The 12,790-nt window shown below is 41.1% G+C and overlaps 1 protein-coding gene across 4 annotated transcripts in view; it reads right to left on the bottom strand.

Moving 5' to 3' along the window:
• Positions 1 to 303: 303 nt before the first annotated feature.
• Serpinb5 (serpin family B member 5) overlaps positions 304 to 12,790 on the bottom strand; it is a 26,321-nt gene continuing 13,834 nt past the window's right edge. For all 4 annotated transcript variants that reach the window (XM_050119792.1, XM_050119790.1, XM_050119788.1 and 1 more), the window contains 5 exons: positions 12,613 to 12,750; positions 9,968 to 10,085; positions 7,614 to 7,756; positions 3,283 to 3,450; positions 304 to 2,033 (listed from right to left, as the gene is read on the bottom strand). In XM_050119792.1, the coding sequence (XP_049975749.1) occupies positions 1,641 to 2,033; positions 3,283 to 3,450; positions 7,614 to 7,756; positions 9,968 to 10,085; positions 12,613 to 12,750 (960 nt within the window). In that variant the 3' untranslated portion in view covers positions 304 to 1,640. The remainder of the gene's footprint in view (positions 2,034 to 3,282; positions 3,451 to 7,613; positions 7,757 to 9,967; positions 10,086 to 12,612; positions 12,751 to 12,790) is intronic.

Below are 12,790 nucleotides of genomic sequence, written 5' to 3'. Positions count from 1 at the left end.
AACATCATAACCTTATGGGTTTCAATAAAGTTACGTTTTGGGGAAGGAGCGGAAGAGAAAAGGCAGGAGAGAAGATGCAGGTCTTCTTGGGAGGCTGTGATTTCAAATAACTTGTAAGTGCTTGAATGTTGCTGACACCTTCCTGGTTTTGTCTTTGTTGGAATAACAGAATGCAAGAGCCAATGGCCAGGGAGAAAGAAGAATAGTATGACTTATTTGTATTCATTTTAGTACACATTAGCGACCTTCCAGAAGGTATTTACATGTATAAACAAAATGAAGAAGACAGTAACTCTAAGCCAATAGAGAAAGAACAAGGCACACATAATACTTTATTTTCAATAGCACAGAAAAAAGTCACCACTGAACCTTCAGAAGAAAAAACATTATTTACAATAAACGGCAATGAAATGGAAAAGGAGAGGCATATAAGAAAAACCACAGCAAATATTTCCTTCTGAGGGTGAGTTAAAACATTAGGTTGGGTTGCAACATAACTAATTTATCAGAACCATTAATAAACTATGTGTGTAGATTACAAACTGTTATCCAACAGCCAGATTTAAAAAAAGAAGAAACATATTCCAACGCATGATGAGTGCTTAAATAGTTTTGCTTGTGTTTTCTGGAGGTTTGGGATCACTTCCTTTTTCCACTGCCACATTAGACAAAAAAAAAAGTTCCTAAACAGCCACAAACTCTCTTATCATCAAGAGAATCCCTGGAGATCTTAAGTCACTGGTGTTGGAGGTGTGAAGAACCCTGTGATCTGGCTAGAAGCCCCACCAGCAGTCATACCACCCAAATGACCAGGTGGGGCAGCTAGGAGAAACAAAAGCCAATTTTTGTAAAAGCTAAGCTTCCCCCTAGGGTCTTAGTCTTCAGCTAAAATGGGCCCAGAACTTTATCCAGTACTCCAAAGATCTAGAATACTCTGCAAAGTGTTTCCATGAGCTGACAACTTATTCATTTTTCAGAAATATTGATCATTTGTGAACTATCCTTATGTACTTGTTTTGTGTGAATAACCTATGTTTTTAGCAGAAATATTAAAGCATTAATATTTCAGACCCTATTTTTGGAGTTCCATAATATATAGTATTTACAACATGCCATCTTTTTAAAATCTCCTATTAAGATCCTGAAAAAACCATTTCTCAGGGTTTAATATGAAGACTTCCAGACCCACAGCTTAGTGTCAGGGTACTCTCGTGGGCCCCATACTCTAGAGTTCCTCAAGGCTTTAAAATGGTGGAAATGTATGGAACATTCTTCATCTCAGTGAAGAAAGGTGAAGTTCTAAGGATAATGTCCTCCACGTCATCCTTACAGGAATTTCCATGTGGAAGACTGCGTTTTTGTGAGCGGTTCTAAATCTTTGACAAATGAAGAATACACATTCTTTGCTAAGGTGATTCCCTTTCATTACAAGCGTGTGCCATTTTCTTTGACAAAGAAAAACAAGGAGGAATTGGAAAAGAAGTGTCTGTTAGTATGAAGGCTACACATGACAAGTACCAGCTGCTTCCTGATTCAGCAAATTTAACAGTTTATTGTATAGAAAGTGATTGTCTGCATACAAAGTTTACAGAATCTGCAACTCCAGACAAGTTACCTGAGACTTAGCAGGGCCCTGCCACTTAAGGAGAACAGAATTTGCCAAAGAAAATGATGTTTCGTGTTTTGTTGTGTCTAATGATATAGATAAATGGGTGGTCAGCATTGAATTCATCCTTGTGCTGTAAGATTCGGGATCCTGGCACCTCAATGGACTCACCACCATCTTCGTTTATTTCTAGGCATACCCTGTGAATCACATTTGATAGGGTCACTCCCTTGGTCTCTGACATGCCAGAGAAATCAGATGTGTTTTCATCGAAGAGACTTTTCAGACCCAGCCTTTCCAGACTAGCCTTGGGATCAATCATCTTTTCCACCTTAAACTTTGGGAGAGAGAGTTTGACTTTGGCGTTGGCCATGGTGCTGGGGTTGGTCCACTGCAACAGTGTGTCTGGGTTGAGCTGCTTTTCAATCTGAAGGACAAAATAGGAAAGAATTTTATTTACTTCTGATTGGAAAGAAAGATAAAGGAAGGAAGGAAGATCTACCTGGATTAAAAACAGAAAGCATTACTGTAAAACCAGCTTTAAACAATCTAAATCAACTTTGGTTTGGAGATGGCCCAGCAAGTTCCTCATATGGGATCCACCAGCCACCCAGACGTCTCCTCCCCACCCTACAGGAAGGCTCTCTTTTCCTTAAGTTATAGAGCAGTTTTGTTTGTTTTTTTTTATTGCAGAAACAGACACATAGATTATGATTTACATACACCACAGTAAAATGAATATAAAATTAGAAGTTTTTTTATAGATCCGCTGACTGTTTATTATACTTTCTTTACAAAAGAGTTTGCATTATTCATGATCTAGGCATACCACCAAAGTTAATTAAAAGCTATTCCTTTTCTCTTTATGATGGGAACTCAGACTAGCTCTGATCTGCTCCTTAGATTGCAGGTGATGAATACAACCATTTCAACTGGTTGAAAAGATAGATATGCATTGAAGCATAAAATAAGTTAGTCATAAAATTCTTCATGGAACAAATGAAATCAAATGGCTCCTTGTCCTTCCCCCAAGTGCCACTGAGAATGACAGTTCCCTGCGACTAATATACACCAGTGTTACTCTCCTGGTGCGGATAACAGCCAAGGGCATGGCAAAGTCACAAGCTGGTGTGAGTGTGTTTTCGATAGGGAAGGAATAATTTAGTCTTTTATTAGTATACAACAGCTACTTCTCATTAATATTCTCACTTTCACTTGGTACAAATTAATAGGACCAAAAAAATCACTATAATTAACTAGTTTTGCAACTAGTGGGCTAATGGGCTTATTGATCTGTCCATTTACCACATGAAGTACAGGCCAAGAGCTCTTCTTCCTCTTGAACTCAAACTCTTTATCTTTGTGTCACTGACTGATCATGTGGCCATCAGCTACTCGCTTCTGTGACTTCCTTCCTCACTAGTAAACAAGAACGTGATAATGGCTTCTAATATTATACAAATTGAATGAGAAAATTATTGGAAGACTTTAGTAGCAACCTTGGCCCATTGTAGATGACAAACAAATGTTGGCCGTTTTCACTTTAAAGAAGAAAAGAGCCAGACTGGACCTCAAACCCCTTGAAGACGACTGGGCTAGGGTGTGTGGGCAGGGCCGTGCCTGCTCCTCCCTCCTCTCACTTGTTCTCCTGTCTAAGTGCCCAGCTGCCTTCTGACCTTTTCCAGGCCCGTGGACTCATCCTCCACATCCTTGGGTAGCACAATGAGCATACTGAGATGCTTATTCTGGAAGGGAAGTTCTATGATCTTAGCGTTGATGTCATCAATGTTGCCCAAACAGAACGTGGCCTCTAGATTCATCATTTGTACTGGTTTGGTGTCTGTCTGTTAGAAGAGAAAGTTTTAAAAGGGTTAATGTTCAATTTATAAAAAATACATATATATGCATATAAACATATCTATACAAACACAAATATACAAACATAGACAGAGATTTACATGATAGAGATAGAAATAGAGACAGGAATGATAATAGAGATAAAAATATACTAATTTCTCTTATGCTTTTGGATCACTGTAGCTTAAGCACACACAGGGGAATCCACGCTACTTGCATCCTGTGATGACTTTATGACTTCATTTGAAAGCTATTCATGTACTTTACTATCCCATGCGCTCCACATGATAAAAAACTATATTATATTTACACACATAAAAAGGAAAATAGCACAATTTGACTTATATCAAAATACAAGGAATTAATATGAATACGGAAGCAGGCACCTGTAACCCAGCACTCTGTAAGCAGAGGCAGAAGAACCAGGAATTGAAGGCAAGCCTGAGCTACATCGCAAATTCAAAGCCAGTTTGAGCTACATAGAAATACCTTGTCTCAAAACCACATGGACTGAAGACATCGCTCAGGACTTTAGCATTTGCCTAGCATGTGCAAAGCTGTGGGTTCAACGCCCTAGCAATGTGTATACGTGTGCATGCGCATGAGCACACACACACACACAAAGGTAGAGGGGGAAGGAGGGAGAAAAATGTATAAAATTATTTTCAAACTTTTTCTAATATGTATATGAAACAAACAAATTCCTTAGTTAGATTTGGGTTCAACCCCCAAGATAATTCATTAAATAAATGGAAGTGTTACAAAATCTGGGGAAAACAATCTAAACCCCTAACCACTTCTTGTCTCAAACATTTAAGTACATAACTTGTAGATCTGTACAGAATTTCTCAGAATAGACATCACATTAAGCTCTTACTATAACTTCATCAGTATAGTCTAGCCCTTAAAGGAAACCTCAAGGTACATTAGAAACAGTTTAATACTGACACTCAGAACACTCAGTGATTTACAAATGTGCTTCAATTCAACAGCAGTGTGCTACCCCATGCACACAGAGTCAAGTCTAACCGCATGTTGGCAGATACTGAACTACCATGATGTCACCCCTAGAACTGCTCAGGGGCTAGGTTTCCAGGCTCTAGTGTCACCAGGCTTTATGACATCATAGCAAGAATGAAGGGAGAGCACACATTCTCTCTCTCCGTTTAGAAACATGCTTTAGCCATTTCACAAATATAAAAACCACAGATCTTAACAAGATCAAAGCCCAAGTCCCAGTTCCACCCACTGGCATTCTATGAGTGACCCCAGGGAACCCACAAGAGACCCCCTGAGCCACATGCTCTAGAGCCCATTGCTGACCCTTCCCAGAGAGGAGCGTCAACCATCAACCAAATGAGTCATGTCATCCTGACATGACTGGTAGTGGGGTGACCCCACACCTCTGTGAGGGCAGAGGCTGTAAAGTATGTGCTGCTCCAGCTCTCAGTGGCAGACAGCATCAAGAATGCCCAGAGGCATTCCAAAGCCCGTGTGTGTACTTGCAGTGTCTGAGGTGTCTAAAGAGTAACCGCTGTCACCAACACGCTTCTGGTGGACAGCCAGCCCTGTACCTAGCAGTCAGTTAAGTTCACTGCAGTCAAAGAACTCAGGAGATAAAGTGTGAGGAGAATCCCCTGCCCCCTCCTCAACCAGCACCCTGGGAGACTCTGGATCCATAGGAACAGCTTCTCCCTCCCCAGAACTCTGGGAGACTCTGGATCCAGCAGGAGCATCAGCACCCAGAACCCTGGGAGACTCTAGATGAGTCAAAAGCACTAACAGTACTTCTCCCTCCCTAAGAACTATGTGATCACGGACTGTTGTGTTTTATCTGACACTGATTTAGAGCTGAGGGTGTGGGTCAGTATGTCAAATGCTTGCATAGCATGCACAGAGCTCTGGTTTGAATTCCTGGCAATACACGCACCAAGTGTAGTGGTGAGTGGATATAATCCCGGCATCGGAGAGGTAGAGACAAGAGAGTCAAAGGCCAGAGTCATTTGAGGATATGTTATAAGCTGGAATCTAGCCTGGGTTACATAAGATTGTCTCAAAAAATTGGGGTGCTGGTCTTTGAAAATGGATTGATTATTCATCCAAAAGTTTGCAGACTGCTTAATGTAAGAAACTGTAAACACCGAGGTGAGAAAGGCATCATCCTTACCTTTACAAAGTTCAGCCACTAATTGAGCAAATAGGAAAGCAAATTTGTCTTAAGAAAAAAATATTTGATGTGAGAGGGGTATGGACATAAACTCCATGAGGGAACGGGGCAATTACAGAAGCCACTCTAGCTAACCCAGGCCAAGTTGGTATATGAAAAGGATTTTCTCCTTGATTCTAGCATTAAGAACCTGAGAACAGACAGGGCTCAGGGGAAAACCTACTACTATTATTCTGCTGAGGAACATAGCAATAAAATGACTCCTAACGACACCCGGCTATACACATAGCTAAGAGCAGCAGCATCAGAGAACTTTCTTCTTTCAGTAGATGGTAACTAACAAAAAAATTCCACACTGGACGGTGTGCACAGGGTGAGGGACTTCATAGTGCCCAATCCTAAAAGGGATGTATGTATATGACTCCTCCCTCAAGGCTCAGAGATCTATGTAGAAGAGGAGGCAGGAAGACTATAAAAGGCAGAGGTGGTGGATGACATCAGGAACCAGCATTTTTCAGACACAGCAGGACTGATACACACATGAATTTACGGAGGCTGGGACAGCATGCACAAGACCTGTGACAGTTCGAGCCAGATGGAATCCCTGCACTGAGAAGAGGAAGTAGACACCAAGTCCCACCCTAACCAAAAAGTTCTTTGCCATGGATACCTGCTGGGAAAGGGGAACTCCATTTTCTCCAATGGAGTGTCCCTGGGTTTATCAACCACACTCCAGGGAAGGCCCATGCTCAGGAGCAGTCGGCCAGCACTCCATGGCTTTCATGAGTGTGCTTTTTGTTTGTTATTTCTTGTCTTGTTTTCTTTTTTATTTTGTTTATTTCTTTTGACTTTTGTTGTTTGTTGTTTTTTGTTTGTTTGTTTGGAAAGGGTGAGAACATCATGCGCTTGGGTGGGGAGGGAGAGGGAAAAGAATATGATCAAAATGAATTTATTTTTAAGAATGATATTTGGTGAAAACAAGTGGCTGGTAGCAGGCAGTCCAGGATCTGGGAGAACCTGAACACTAAGAAGTGCAGCATTGTATCCACAAAATGAAACACCTTGAGTATTTCAGCTAAAGTGTTTACCATTTCAGGCCTGAGTTTTCATTATTATTACATTTATTCAGATGTGTGTGTTCAGACATATGCAAGCATTATAGTACATGCACACATGTGGAAGTTAGAACAACTGGCGAAAGTTGTCTCTCTTTTTATACCATGTGGATCTGAGGAACCGAACACAAGCCATGAGGGTTGGAAGTAAGTTCCTTTACCTGCTGAGGCATTTTGCTGGCCCAAATACTCATACAAATCACATTCCTCGTATAAAACCAAATCACACACAAATCCCTGAGGTTCCCCAGGATCTTTCAAGATTTTTCTAGTCTTGATTCTTTGGTTTAATATATTTTAAAATGGTCCTTTGTTTACAAATATTAGTTTTTATGCATCCACCTCAATAGCATAAATGATACTGCCCCCCAAAAATGATCTTCTAATTCTTTTTGTAATGACTCCTGGGAATAGATGAGTCATGCTATGCTTTGTTCTTCATAATCAACCAGGGCCTCAAAGCATATTATAAATGCTCTAGGCTGGGCTGGGGAGTGGAAGGCTGGGCTGGATGGGAGGAATGGGGTTGGGGCTGTGCTGGGGCTGCGCTGGGGCTGGGCTGGGGCTGGAGATGGGCTCTACCAAAAGGGGAAAGGAGGAAGGGGTAAGAGATGAATATTAAACCGTGGTTTTTATCACCAAGTATGTAAGAAAATGAGAAAAAAGTGAGGTGACTGAGTCAGGAGCACAATTCCTAACTGGCCTAACTTTCCTGATAACCCAAAGGCCTCTAATGTGGTTTCTTTGCTTCCTTCCCTTCCTTTTCCCTCCTTGATTTCAGGAAGTCTTCACATCCACGCCAGGAGTGCCTGAGCCCTGCTCTGCTGCCAGGATTTGAACCCCATTTCCTGCTTCATGCTGCGCATACCTTGTTGACTCTGAACGGACATTCTTTTGTTTCTGATTCAGGAAATTTTTTCATCCACTTTCCAACAAAGTAGGCGGCATTAACCATGAGGATTTTGGTCTGGTCGCTTACACTGTTCTCCGACAAAATGTTCTCAAAATGGCCTGCAAATTATTGTAGAAACCACACATCACGGTCATTCATCGAAGTAGCCTGCTACTGCATGCTTGTTCACTGACTGGATGCCCATCACTCCTTAGCATCACACCTGGAAGGACTGGTAGCCAAGTCTGTCCACTTGAGGGCATCTTTTCTGCCCTCCTCCCCATCCAGACCAGACATCTCAGAGAGATCTAGGACTGGAAATAAGCCCTTTCTGACTCAGCCTGTACTCCTGCGCTGAGTAGACTTGCGCTTTCCACCAGGCCGTGTCCACACCTCCACATATATCACCTCACTGTTTTCCATTTACAGTTGAGGAACCTGAGGTTCGGAAGGGGTCAAGGGCTGCCCTCCTGTGCTCAGCTGAGGCTACATCTTCACTCTACATTTCTACGCTCCTCTCCTCAGCTCACTCCTTGGAGGCAGCTGATGGACTGTAGGTCAGCTGTAACACTCACAAGTGCAGTCACGTCATAATTACCTCAGGCCTTTAGTCCTCCACAGCCCACAGAGCACAAGCACGAAACCCCCTTAAGAAAAACACTCCTCTGGTTTGAATGGCACCTGGCATTTTTGTAAAGCACTGTCACTTACCTAATCTCTAATTTTCATGTTGTGGTCATGCCCAGTGTCCATTTTAAGGAACCATGCACAAGGTCAGTGTTCTGCCACCACTGCCTTAAGATGCTAACTAATGAATGTATAACATACAGCCTGCATTTTCTTTCATGCTCTAGGCCCTACAACCTGAGTCCAGTCCTGCCGATGCCACCTCTGTCGGCTACGTGATGACTTTATTAAAAAGGAAACCCGAAGTCCTAATAAAAAATCCAGGTGCCAATAGTGGCAGAGTTTCAGCTGACCCCTTGCTTCTGTCTCCAAATTCAGAATTCCCCCTAAGTCCCCACCCTCTCCAGTCAGAAACTGTAAACTTATTGAGATGCCAGGATAGAAAGCTTAGACAGTTTATAAACAAAGCTGCAACAGCGATTTTAAGCCAAAGCTTCCTTCTGCTTACAATGTTCAAAATTGTATTAAACCTGGTGCTGTTTATATCAGCTTTTCCTTCCCATGCAAGGCCAAAGAGATTTTATTTCAGTAACATATGTGTGTGTGTGTACATGCAATATATATCTATATATATATGTGTATATATATATCCACATGCGTATATGTTTATGACTACCATGTAGTGTATATACACACGATATACTTGGAGGCCTCACAGCAATCACGTGTGAATTTTATTAAGATATGCCACATTTGACTGTTCGGTAAATTGCAGCTCCATATCTAAACGTGTTGACCATCGATATGTGGTACCTGGATTTGAATCTGGCTTCTAAATGACTCCAGAGTTCCTGTTCTTCCCGTGTTGTTAGAGGTGGACATCACTCATGAGGCAGCACTCAAATGGGATGCCGTGCTGGGCTCTGACAGTTCTCAAAAGCAGTGTATCTCCTCACCCCAGCAGCTTCCCTCCGCAGCCGTCAGTGACCGCCAGTCCTTCAAAACTACTTTCTACCTCCCAACAGGCCCCCCTCAACAAACACATCTCTAGAAAAGGAGAACTAGTCACTGACTGCAATCCAAACCATCTGAGTTCCGATTCTTTCTTGGCAAGGGAGACAACTGACAGGGACTTTTAATGGGGGAGGGGAAGTCAATGCAGAGAGAGGGGCTGAAAGGGAGCAGGAGTGGACTTGAATGCGGGCAGCCTGAGAACGTGTGAGATTAGGAACAAACTTCCACTCTGGTTGCTAGGTTTGCTTTGTTCTAGATTTGCATTTGCCTAAGACTTTTTGGATTTTTTTTTTCATTTTTGATAAAGCTGTAAAAATTTTTAGTTGGAAGTAGATTCAAGGATCATCTTCCCATTTCAAGACTTTAAAACCTGACTTTGTGACTTGCCAAAAGCCATAGTATAAAGGAAACAGCTGGGCCCCTACCAGGGCATGTGGCAGCTTGTTAGAAAGCAAAGCAAAGCACGCTAAAGAAAAAAAAAAAGCATATAATTTGCCAAGTTATGAGCTGATACAAGAAATGCCCAGAAACTGGAGTTGACATGACTTGATGGGCAAAGAACTTAGCTTGCACACTAAAATTACCCGAAGAAGCGTCCAGATGTTCAATATTTTTAGGCTTAAAGCAAGCATTGTTAAGCAGGGAGACCTCCTTACTCAGCTGTTTACAGAACATTAAAGGGTACTTGCCATCTGTGAGCTCCTTAACAGAGCTGTTAATTTGACCTTTCGTTTCTTCCAGTTTATCTTTGAAGTCGACAGTTTCCAATTCTTTTGCATATGGCCTTTTTGTAGAACTGATAAATTCCTGAAAAACATCCAATTCACAGAATCACAAAGCTCTTAGCATCTGTAGGTGGAGCTAATGCTAAGAAATGAATTCCTTAAATATCTATTACTATGAATACATTTTCAAAAATTGGTTACACCATATGAAGCCTTATGTAGAAATAAGTATTTTCTTTGTATTAGATGTTTTATTTCTTCAGTTATAAGACATAACAATTATTAAACTATCAATTGATTATCAGGTCTGTCAAAAACTAAAGAAACACTATATTAAACATGTATAGTTAAAGTATAAATCTCAATATTTCAAAAATATTTACTTATATTATTACACACATAGTTTAAATATGCAGTTGTGATTTTAAACTATATATACCTCAGACACTTAAGGTTTGAACTTTTAGTTCTCAATTTCTGGTGCTATTTTGAGACTGGTAAACTTTGAGAAATACAGCCTAACTGGAAAAAAAATGGGGTCCTTGGAGATAATATTCTCACTGTCACTTCCTGTCACTCTCTACTCCCTGTTCCTTCATGATGTGAGCAGCTATCTTCCGATACCTGCTCCTACTGACATTTCTGCCCAAACAGCCATGGACTTTGGAAACTTAGAGCCAAAATAATTCTTTCTTCCATTAATTTGCCTCTAGAAAGTATTTTATTACTGCAACAAGAACAAATAATGAATACAACATATATATGATGTATATATACATATATATGATGTATGTCAAAATAAGAATCAGAAATGAAAACAATGAGCAAAAAACCCTTATCTCCACTAAAATAAATGAATATTCTTTAGAGTCCTGACACTCAATATATGGTCCAAAGATCAGAAGTCAAGCATCACCTAAGATCTTGTTAGAATGAGCTCTCCGGCCCCTTGACTGACTTAGACTACGCATTTTAGCACGATTTCCATGAGTTGCACATTGAAATGTGAAGTATGGGACTGTGAAGAACATAGTGCTGTGTCTAACTCTAATTCTTGTTTAAAATGCAAATCCTACCCACACTGATCTTGATACAAGAGATGGGAGGCCATGAACTTAGGCTTTCAACAAATATTTGAGAGGTTTAAATTCAAAGGCCGCTCCTCTGGGTACCAGCTGGTAAATATGCAGGTATTTCATGGTAGGAGAATCAATGAAAAACAGAGAAAAAGGAAGAGAAAGGGAAAGAAGAGAAGAAGGGAAGGGAGAGGAGGGAAGAAATGGAGGGAAAAAAGGAAAGAGAAGGGAAGTATGAAGGGCAAGGGGAAAGAAAAAGGGAGAAAATGTTAAGGAAAAGGAGGGAATAGAAAGGGAAAAGAGAAAAGAAAAGAAATGAAGGGAAGGAAAGAGAAGAAATGAAAAGAAAGGTTTGGTAGAAATGATTCTAAATATGGAAGGGAAGTCCAAGCAAGCCAACAGAGTTGGATGCCATGTCACCCTGTCCTTGAATTCCTGCAGAGTAACAACAGTCTCTCCCAACTAACTTAGCTCCACTTAGCTAAAAGTCAACCGTGGAGTGATGGGAGCAGCCAGCACTCCTAAGAACATCAAAAGACTGCAAGTGAAGAGCCCCCACTGTCATCGCCAATGGCAAGTCTTAAACATCACCTGGGGAGTTTCTAACATGCTCCCATACTCAGATGAAATGCACATCTCAGCATCCTCTAATTTCCCAGGCGACAGCTGGAACAAAAATAGCTGTGCATATGTGTCTTCATGCCATAAGGGTAAACTCACAACAATATCGAATAACTTATTTCTCAAACGTCTCTCAAAAGCAAGTGTGGAATGCAGAACACTGCCATGCCATAGTGGGACATTTGGCCTGGCAATCTAGAAGCTGGAAATTGTGACCAGAGAAACAAGAGCTGAGTCAGTTCTACATTACCAGAGAAGGGAATGTCCTGTAATCGAGAATGTTGGTTATGAGTTAGAATAGAGATCTTAAAAATATTGCGCTACACTCTAGGATCTAACAGGAGGGGATCACAGTGTTCTTCATATGACTGCTTCAAGAAACGCCTTGGCTTAAATGACTACGGCAGCTTTGTACAATGTCTTTCTGAGTGGCCTAGGAAAATAGCACTGGCTCACATCTGATGAAAATGAGTCATTTATGTTGGTTATTTTCTACTTATTCTAAATGCTATCTGGACAAATTTAAAAAAAGAGTTGGGAAGTTTAAGACAACCTCAAGCAGTGTGTGCCCCCACTGTTTAAGGAGAGTGTTTCTTGCAAGTCATTTTGAGTCCTTATGAAGATCTGTTTACTAGATAGTTGGTCCTCCCATGATCCCTTCTTTCCAAAGGAACTGAGGGTGGGGAAGGATTGGTTAAAGTTCATAGGGTAAGGGGACAAGGTTCTCTGTATTCCAAGCCAGAAGTGACTGTTGTTTCATCCCGCATCATCTGCAGTAAGGTCGCTTTCCTTTCCTAAGCCTCAAACCATAGCTGGCCTATGAAAGGAGATGTCCTGGAACAAGCTGTGGGCCCACAGAGTGACATGCCCCTCCTGTGATGGAGCACAACCAAGCTGTGAAAAACCACTTACTGTAGAAGGGTTCAGAGATTTGTCTATGTAGAGTCGCTTGATTAGCTTCAAAGAGTAAAAGGAACTGAGCTTATTTACATCCGAAGTGACTGTTTGAAACCCAAAAGGTACATCTTTGACGTTCTCAAAATGAAGGACCTGTTTAAAAAAAAAAAAAGAGCATTCCATTATCAAAAAA

The sequence above is a fragment of the Alexandromys fortis genome, unplaced genomic scaffold, assembly GCF_014885135.2.
Source record: "Alexandromys fortis isolate MF-2015 unplaced genomic scaffold, M_Fortis_MF-2015_v1.1 scaffold_96, whole genome shotgun sequence".
NCBI lineage: Eukaryota > Metazoa > Chordata > Mammalia > Rodentia > Cricetidae > Alexandromys > Alexandromys fortis.
The sequence above is the reverse complement of the archived record's forward strand: the minus strand, read 5'-3'. Positions and strand labels throughout refer to the sequence as shown.